The 9,051-nt window shown below is 59.3% G+C and overlaps 1 protein-coding gene across 2 annotated transcripts; it reads left to right on the forward strand.

Moving 5' to 3' along the window:
* The first annotated feature begins 2,291 nt into the window (after positions 1–2,291).
* On the forward strand, positions 2,292–7,541 carry Mycn (MYCN proto-oncogene, bHLH transcription factor). Of its 2 annotated transcripts, XM_063254355.1 has the most exons (3): positions 2,292–2,444; positions 3,413–4,150; positions 6,080–7,541. In XM_063254355.1, exons 2-3 carry the CDS (start codon positions 3,487–3,489, stop codon positions 6,685–6,687), a joined length of 1,272 nt encoding a protein of 423 aa, XP_063110425.1. In that variant the 5' UTR covers positions 2,292–2,444; positions 3,413–3,486; the 3' UTR covers positions 6,688–7,541. The 2 variants fall into 2 exon arrangements, with proteins under 2 accessions (XP_063110425.1, XP_063110426.1); XM_063254356.1 differs by lacking the exon at positions 2,292–2,444 and having other exon boundaries at positions 3,344–4,150.
* The last annotated feature ends 1,510 nt before the right edge of the window (positions 7,542–9,051 follow it).

The following is a 9,051-nucleotide window of genomic DNA, read 5'->3' on the forward strand; positions in this document are numbered from 1 at the left end:
CCTTGGCTTTGAAGCTGCCTAGATTTGTTCTGTCAGACTCTGGAAGGCTGAGGCAGGAAGATCTCAAATTCTAGCTTAGTCTGGGAAATTCAGCCACCTAGAGACTCTGTCCCTATTAAAAAAAAAAATACATGGTGGTACATGCCTGTAATCCCAGCTCGTGGCTAGCACTTGGAAAGGTGAGGCAGAATGATCGTGGCAAATTCGAGACCAACCTGGGCTACAAAGTGAGCATAAGGTCAACCTGAACTGCATAGGGAGACGTTGTCTCAAAAAGACAAAAACAAAAACAAAAGCCCCCAAAAGGGCTGGGGATGTGACTCATGTGCAGGCCCTAGGTTCAACCACAGTGTTGAATAAAACAGACTGCAGTGTGTGGTGTACAGCTTTCTTGGTAAGCAGACCTGGATGCCAATCTTTCTACCTGCAAACCAGGTACCAAAGAGTATCAGTGGAGGTTTATCAGCAGAGACCTCCCCATTCACTCCAGCAGTTAGGGCTGCAGGAAGAGCAGAGAGGAGGCAGACCCACCCTCATCCTGGAAGGGGAAAGTGGCCCTTTGTCCCCTAACCAAGGACAAGCCGCTTGAAAGGCAGAAGCCTCCTGAGCCAGAGGGCTTTGCCTGGGCTACATTGTGAGTTCGAGGCAAGCCTGCATCACAAAGTGAGACCTTGTCTCAAAAAACAAACGAATGAATGAATGAACAAACGAAGAAAAAAGGAAAACCAACAAAATAAACAAGAATAATAAATTGTCCAGGTTGGGCTGGAATTTGTGATCCTCCTGCCTCAGCCATGGTTTAAAGGCGTGTGCAACCACGTTCACTCACAGGTGGGTGGGCCCTACCTAGTAGGTAAGGGAAGCCCCCTCCCACGATCTGCAGTTCAAGCGAAGCGCTGGGGCACCCAGGATGAGATTTGCCAGTGTGAAGCCTCACTGCTCGGAAGTCTGTTGGGGCTGGCCCCAGGGAGGTCACTTGGCCAGCCCCTAGGGCGATCCCCCGACCCACCCCTCTGGGTATTCTGATGCGCTGGAGCAATCCTTTCCTCCCTGGTATTGAAGACTGAATCCAGGGCTTTCCCCCTGAGCAACATTCCAGTCTTTTAAAATTTCATTTACTTTTTTTTTTTTTTTTTTTGTACTATGAATAGAACCCAGGACCTTGTGCTTGCCAGGCAGGCGCTCGCTGTGTGCTGCCGAGCTATATCACTGATACTGAGTCTAAATTGCCCAGGTTGGGTTTGAAATTGAGATCCTCTTGCCTCAACCTCGCAGAATAGTGAAATTACAGGCGTGCGCCATCACACCAATCTCTGGGGGGAAATAATCTTTATTTCACCTCATTATTCCTAAAGACGGCCAAGAAAATCTGATGGAAGTGAAGATTTGGTGGCAGGCCTAGCCGGAGGCGCGATTGCAAGCCTGCAGGGGCGGGGGTGTACATTTCCCTGAAGATTCTCCCCTGCTCTGGTGCTGAATGATGATAGCTGACCTTTATCCTAATAGCGTGCTGGGCCTCTGTGATGTTTTAGAACAGCCCAAAGAGGCAGCGCCTTTGCCATCGAGGAAACTGAGGCACGAGGCTTTCCTTCATGCAGGGCTCCCAGCGTTGGTGTTGCCTCCCCGCCCACACCAGCTTCCGGAGTTTCGGGTCCCTGGGAGCTGGGACAGCCGCGGCGGCGCGGGCTCCAGGACGAGGCTCCGCTATGCGTCCGAGGTGGCCGCCCAACTCCGGCTCCGCTTTCTGCTCCGTCTCCGCGAGGTGTCGCCTTCGGCCGACGAAACCCGCGGCCGGTGCCACCCGTGTGGCCCGTACGTCTTCATGTTCAAGCGGGGACGCCCTTTCCCTGGCCGGCGAGCCCTGATCCCGTCTGGGGGTTTGGGCCTCATGAGCACGCCCTCTGCACCCCTTCTCCCCTGTCCCTTTCCTCGCGAACCCCAGCGCTCCTGGAGCGATGTGCGGCGTTTTATTCTTGCAGCGCCCAGCGGTCGCCAGGGCCGGGGAGCGCTGCCGCGTGCACTGCTTGGCGCGCAACTGGTTAGCAGAGCGCACCGGCTGCAAACCCGGGGCTCCAAAAGGGCGGGAGGAGCTCACCCGGCTCGCCAGCGTCGCAGCCTCTGCTAAGAAGAAAAGCAAGTGGCTTTTGGCGCCAAAGCCTTGGCGCCTCCCCTGATTTTTATGGAAATCGAGAGGGCGGGGTGGAGCCGCTCGCCGCCGCCTCGCCCCCTCCCCCTGGCCTGCGCCACAGCCCCCTTCTCTCCCCGCCTCCCGGGTGTGTCAGATTTTTCAGTTAATAATATCCCCCAAGCTTCAAAGCGCAGTCAGTGACAGTCATCTGTCTGTGCGGGGGCTCCGGGGACCGCTTTGGAGTCCAGAGGGCGCAGGGCGCGCGCAGCGCAGCTCACGGATCGCGGCCCCCGAGACCCCGCGCGCGGCCTGGGAGGTAAGGATCGAAGGCGCGTGCTGCCCCCGAAGCAAAACCTTTCGGGCTCCAGGGTAGCCAGCCCGGCTCCGCGGGCACCTGGGGGAACAGACCCGCCCTAATCCTTCCCCAGCTTTGCCGGGGAGAATGCCGTGGCTCTGGCGGAAAGCGATGCGCCCGAGACCGTCCGGTTTGGAGCCGGCGGGGACTCCATGCGTTCCCATCCGAGCTGGGGCTCAAGCCCAAATGGTGGCATCGAGGAAGGGAGGGAAAAGTGGCAAGGCGAGGCGGCGCAATCTGGGTCACGCCTTGCAGGGTTCGTGGCTGTCCCCCCGCCGTTCCCAGGTCGGGGATGCGCCTCGCTCGCGCGCTCCCGGGAAGGGGTCATTGCTGGGGACCTGGGGGAGAAGGTAATGGAGTTGGAGGGATGCAAAATAAGCTGCTGGCCGGATTATCCGTGCAACGGGTGGTTGCCGGAGGGCGGCCGCATACGCAGAGTGTGTGTTTGGGGTGGGTTTGGGGGTGCCCGTTGGAAAGCTGTCTCTTGAGCTTCTTTGCCTTTGCAAAGTTTGCTACCCCCTTCCTGGCGTTTGCACTTTGGAGGTTGCATTTTTACAAAAGGGCAGTTGGAGGAGGGTTGAGCCTGTGAACCCCCTACTCGGCTGTCGGCTGGGGGTTCGCACCCCTGGCGCGGCGGCCTGGCCCCGGAGCAAGCAGGGTGCAAGCGGGGAGCTCGGAGCTCGGTTCTGCAGCGACAGCAGCCCCCTCCCCCGGCGGGCCTTGTGTGAATGGAGCGGCAGTTTGCAAAGTTGCAGGGCCACCCCACCCCCTGGCTCCGCACGCCCCTCCCGCCCCGAGTGTAGACAGCTTGTACACAAAAGAAGAGCGAGCGCGGGGCAGGACTTCCTGCACCTCCAGGAGCTCGGGGCGCGCAGAGGGGCGCTCGCGGGGGGCGCCCCGGCCCACCGCGCCGTGCCTGTCGCCTGCAGGTCTGGGGAGCGACGGAGTCCGCGGGTGCAGTGGGTGCTGCCGGCCGCCGCTGACCGGCTCCGTCCCACACGACATGCCGGGCATGATCCGCAAGAACCCGGACCTCGAGTTCGACTCTCTACAGCCCTGCTTTCTCCCGGACGAGGATGACTTCTACTTTGGTGGCCCTGACTCCACGCCGCCGGGCGAGGACATCTGGAAGAAGTTCCAGCTGCTCCCCACGCCGCCGCTGTCGCCGAGCCGCGCATTCCCGGAGCCCGCGGACTGGGCCACCGAGATGCTGCTGTGCGAGCCCGGCCTGTGGGGCGACCCGGCGGAGGAGGAGGCGTTCGGCCTGGGGGAGCTGAGCCGCCTCACCCCGAACCCCGTCATCCTGCAGGATTGCATGTGGAGTGGCTTCTCGGCGCGCGAGAAGCTGGAGCGCGCGGTGAGCGAGAAACTGCAGCTCGGCCGCGCGCCCCCGGCCCCAGCTCCCGCCGCCCCGGGACCCCCGGGAGCGCGCCCCGGGGGCGCTGCTGACTGCGTGGACCCTGCAGTGGTCTTCCCGTTCCGGGCGACCACCCGCGAGCCCGAGCCTACCGCCCCGGCCGGGACCTCCGTGCCAGGCGTAGCCACGGTGGTCGCCGGGACCCCCGCGGTAGCTGCAGCTCCAGAGTCCGCTTCCCCCAGCTCCGAAGACCGCGCGGACTCCACGGCGGCGCCCAGCACCTCCAGCGAGGACACACTGAGCGACTCGGGTAAGCCCAGCTGGTCCCTTGCACACCTCTCCGGGCGCAGGGCGCGCGCCCGCCTTTGTTGGCGCTAGGGCGCAGTGGCGGCGGTGCCCAGAGGTTCCCACCTTGCTAGTCTCAGCCCCAGCTTCAGGAAGCCTAGCTCGGGGCCTCACCCTGTCCCCCACCCTGAGCGCAAGGCCCCGTTGGGAAGGGACTCCGGCGCAGGGCAGAGAAGGGGGAGAGGCCCCTGAAGGACCAGGGCGGTGCAGACCCTATTCCGGGCGCAGGAAGTTGGAGAGACTGCACAGATTGTGCTGCGGGTTTTTCCTTTTTGCATTTTGTTGCCAGTGTGGGCGCGCCCCTCCCCCGCCCTCCGTGGGTGGTGGGCTGTTTACTCGCGCAGGAGCCGGGCCACCGTTCCTTTCTCCCTCCCGCCCTCCCGTCCTGAGCTGGCTGCCGCTGCGCCTTCGCTCGTGCCCATTCTCCGGGGCTGCCTCGTTCCAGCGTTGGGCTGTGTGGTGTGGCCCTAATTCCTGGTCTGTCTGGAGATCCGCGCTTCTGGCAAGTGCAAGCGAGCATCCGGCAGCCCTTTAGGAATGCGGGTGCTCCGCAAGGACTGCTCGGTGAGCGCCATTGTGTGCGCGTCCCTGGAAAACAAGGGTTAAACCGAGCCTTCGCCGGAGGTCTGGGGCGCGGGGGCCGCCGCGCTGGCCTTGGAGCAGCATCCGGGGCTCTGAGCCGAGGCCGCTGTTTGCACTGTGCCTGTGGGGTTTCCGCCACCGCTCCTGCAGGAAGCTGGGGAGGCGGCGACCGCGGGCCCTGGCCCTTTAACGTCTGCGCCCGGCGGAGGTGAGGAAGTGAGGAAGCGTTTACTTCCCACAGCTGTCTGCCTGGCAGGGCCCCAGAGCCTGGCTTAAAGGGCCCGGCGCCTGCGCCCGCCCGGCCGGGCGGGGTGTGGCTGCGTGTTCGCGCGCGGTGGGGGGAGGGAGGAAGGGAGGCCGGCGGCGGGCCTCGCTGGTGACCCGGGAGCTGGGGGGGCATCGCTACTGTGGGCGGTGGCCTTGCTCCCTGCAATGTGGCCGAGGTGTGTGGCCCCACCACCGAGGGAATTCAGCACCTCCCCCCTCCCCTCCTCCCCCGAGGTGAATGAAACCGATGGATCTCCAGTTTAAGGACAGAAAATCGGCTCGGTAGTGTGGTGTGCTGGTGTATATTTTTGACTTATTTTTTTGAGACAAGGTCTCTCTCTCTCTCTCTCTCTCTCTCTCTCTCTCTCTCTCTCTCTCTCTCCCTCTCTCCCCCGCCTCTCTCTCTAGCCCAGGCTGGCCTCAGACTCCTGGGGACCCTCCTGCCTCAGCCTCTTGAGTGCTGAGATCACAGGCGTGCTCCGCCTTTTGAATGGCTGAGGAAACTGGGGTGTGCAAAGCTGGAGTACCGTGTCCAGGATGGTCCAGCCATCCACCCGTGCTTTAGGTTTCTGTCATCTGCTAAAATGGGTTTTTTTTTTGGGTCATTTTGTGGGTTCCACTCCAGGGCCTCCTAGGTTCCTGGCTAATGGGCTGCACCCCCAGTTCCCATCTGCTAACATCATGGACTCTGCAAAGGAAACTGTATTTCTGTAAAGATGTGCCTTTTGGTTTTTCACTTTTTTGTCTTTTGGGGGCTTTTTTTTTTTTTTGTACAAGGGATTAAACTCAGGACTATGCGCTTGCCAGGCAGGCTCTTTGTTTTGGGGTTTTTTGTTTCTTGTTTTCTGAGATAGGTGCTCTAAGTAGCCCAGGCTGGCCTTGGGTGATCCTCCCGCCTCAGCCTCCCCAGCGCTGGGGTGCCAGGTGTGTGGCACTGCATCTGGCTCCCCCTCACCCCCGCCCCTGGATTAAAGAGGTCGGAAATCAGTGCGCCTGTGGGCGGCTTGCTGCAGAGATTGATACTAACCGGCTTCTTTCCCCAAAGATGACGAAGACTACGAGGAGGAAGACGAGGAGATCGACGTGGTCACCGTGGAGAAGCGGCGGTGTGCGTCCATTAGCAAAGCGGGCACCACCTTCACCATCACTGTGCGCCCCAAGGGCGCGGGCGCAGGCGCAGGCGGGGTCCCGAGCCGCACAGTCCCCGGGGAGCTGACCCTCAAGCGCTGCGCCCCGATCCACCAGCAGCACAACTACGCGGCGCCCTCTCCCTTTGTGGAGAGCGAGGAGCCTCCGCAGAAGAAGCCCAAGGGCGACGCAGGGCTGCGGCCCCTCAAGGGCGCGGCTCCGGCCAAGTCCAAGAGCGTGAGCCCGCGGAACTCGGACTCCGAGGACAGCGAGCGCCGGCGCAACCACAATATCCTGGAGCGGCAGCGCCGCAACGACCTGCGCTCCAGCTTCCTGACGCTCAGGGACCACGTGCCGGAGCTGGTGCACAACGAGAAGGCCGCCAAGGTGGTCATCCTAAAGAAGGCCACCGAGCACGTGCGCGCCCTGCAGGCCGCCGAGCAGCAGCTGCTGCTGGAGAAGGCGGCACTGCAGGCCCGGCGGCAGCAGCTGCTGAAGAGGGTGGAGCTCGCCAGGACTTGCTAGGCTTCCCTCCGACCACCAAAGGCGGACGGACGGACTGACGGACGGATGGACGCACGCTCACTGCCACTTTTTGCACATTTGGATTTTTATTTTTAAACGTTGTGTTGACATTAAGAATGTTGGTTTACTTTTTCCAGTCGGCCTCCTTTCGTGTTTGGATTGGGGGAGTAGGACCTTTGGGGTTCTGTGGGATGTCCAGGAGCTCTCTCCCAGGATACTGGGTGGCTCCAGGAGAGCCTCCTCTGCTGTTCACCACTACGGCGGCTGCGACGTCGTGTCTTGACCCAGTCTGGGACTGCTGTCACCGTGGTTCCTTTCTTTTACAATGGTGCTTGAACTCTAGCCACGCGCGCCCTGGGATGTCTATGTAAATACTGTGGACCCCGCCTTGTCCTGGTGAGGAGGTGGCGGGGCGGCTCTCGGGAGAACCGTAAAGATACCTCAATGTTTGAGGGGCATGGTTTGTATACGGTCTGTTGTTAATCCCTGTTTCGTACTGTACTAACTTCCTACACTGCCTGTATACTTTAGTATGACGCTGAGACATAACTACATTTGATACTTATATTTTCGTATGAAAATGAGGTGTGAGAGTTTTGAGTAGATATTACTTTATCACTTTTTGAACTAAGAAACTTTTGTAAAGAAATTTACTATATATATATGCCTTTTTCCTAGCCTGTTTTTGTCCTCCCCATCCCCCATGTTAATGTATTTGTTCATGTTCAGTGCATAGAACTGGGAAATGCAGAGTTCTGTGTGGAATTTCTTCAGTGTATATATTTGGTGCTGCATCTTATAGCACTTTGAAATACCTCATGTTTATGAAAATAAATAGCAATTAAATGATGCAACTCAGGTGTTTTCCTTACTGAGCAGCAGCTTTCAGAGGCAGCCTCATGTCCAGAAGGGACCTCGACATTTTTGTTCTTTGGGGCAGAGTCTCACTACATATAGTACAGTCTGGTTTCCAATTCACGGTGATCCTCCTGCCTCAGCCTCCTGAGTCCTGGGGTACACATCACCAACCATGGCTACGGCTAGGACATCTGACACTCCTACCACCCTGGCTGGGGGTGGCTTGTTTGGGCTTGAGGAATTCAGTAGTTTAGGTTGGTCTTGGACTCACTCTCACTGTGTAGCCGGGGCTGATAGGATCCTCCTGCTTCAGCCTCCAGAGTGCTGGTGTGCATCGCCAGGCCCAGCCCGAAGGTACTTCCTTCTATATTCGTGGGCCTGGATTAAAATGAAAGCTGGGACCCCCATATTTGGCATGGCTAATATTTGTCATTACCAAAAAGAGTTCTAAGATATTTGCCTCACTGAGGCACGAATCCAAAGAGTGTTCCCTTTTTTTCTCTCAGCCTTTCCGTGTTTGGATTGCAGTCTTCATGCCTCGGCCTCCTAGAGTGTAGGGATTGCAGACCCGCAGCACCATTCCCAGTGCAAAACTGTGGGTGAAGCATTAGCCGATCCCCGGGCGCCCATGTGAGCCCATGCTCCCCTTGGGTTTGTCCCTGTGTGGCTAGTGCGCTCCATGGCAAGCGGGAAGGAGCCAAGGCAAAGTTCCTGTCTGTGGGAGGGGATCGCCCTGCCTCAGCCTGCAGGGTTCCAGCAGGGTTATCTACGGCTCCTGGTGCTTGGACTTGGTGGTTTCTGCAGGGTTTCATTTGCTTCACTGGAGATGACAGTCCAGGGTCGGCACCTCTGCACACCTGGCCACACTTGGGGCACTGACAGGGACCCAGGAGTGGTGGGCTGTCCTGGTTTGTGGGAATTCATAGCCAAGGACCTCGGGTGCCACCGTGGTGTCTCTGATGAGCCATGTAATGGCTCTTTAATGTCCCTTCTGGTTCCCAGGCTGCAGCCTGGAACCATCTTTTGTTCTGGCTTTTGACAGTCTCGCCATGTCGTGGAGGCTGGAACTCACTGTAGGCCAAACGCAATCCTCCTGCCTCAGCCTCCTGGAGCGCCTCCGCCTGGCCATGGTCCTTGACTGACCACTTGCAGGGTAGAGGCCTCCAGGGGGCTGACCTTAGGTGCAGCTGCGCCTGGGACCCCTGAGGAGGCCTGGTCAGTGACTCCTGGGGCTGCCCTGGTCCAGGCAGGACTCCTGGGTCAGGTGAGGCAAGCCCCTAGTGAAGGGGTGGCTGCCTGCCGTCCTGCCTTCTCCACTTTGGCTCTGGTTTAGGGGCGACTCAGACGGCCAAGTCCCGAGCCCCCAGCCTTGCTGGTGCCCATCCTTGTTCTTTCTAAGCCTTAACAGAGCTGTTCATTTTTAGCTGAGCCTCCTTTTAAAACGCTCTTTCTGTGACATAACATTAATTTTGCCTTCAGTAGCTCAGGAATGTGCACTAAAGACGA

The sequence above is a fragment of the Cavia porcellus genome, unplaced genomic scaffold (assembly GCF_034190915.1).
Source record: "Cavia porcellus strain 051 isolate PalLab524CR breed Dunkin Hartley unplaced genomic scaffold, mCavPor4.1 scaffold_8, whole genome shotgun sequence".
Lineage (NCBI taxonomy): Eukaryota > Metazoa > Chordata > Mammalia > Rodentia > Caviidae > Cavia > Cavia porcellus.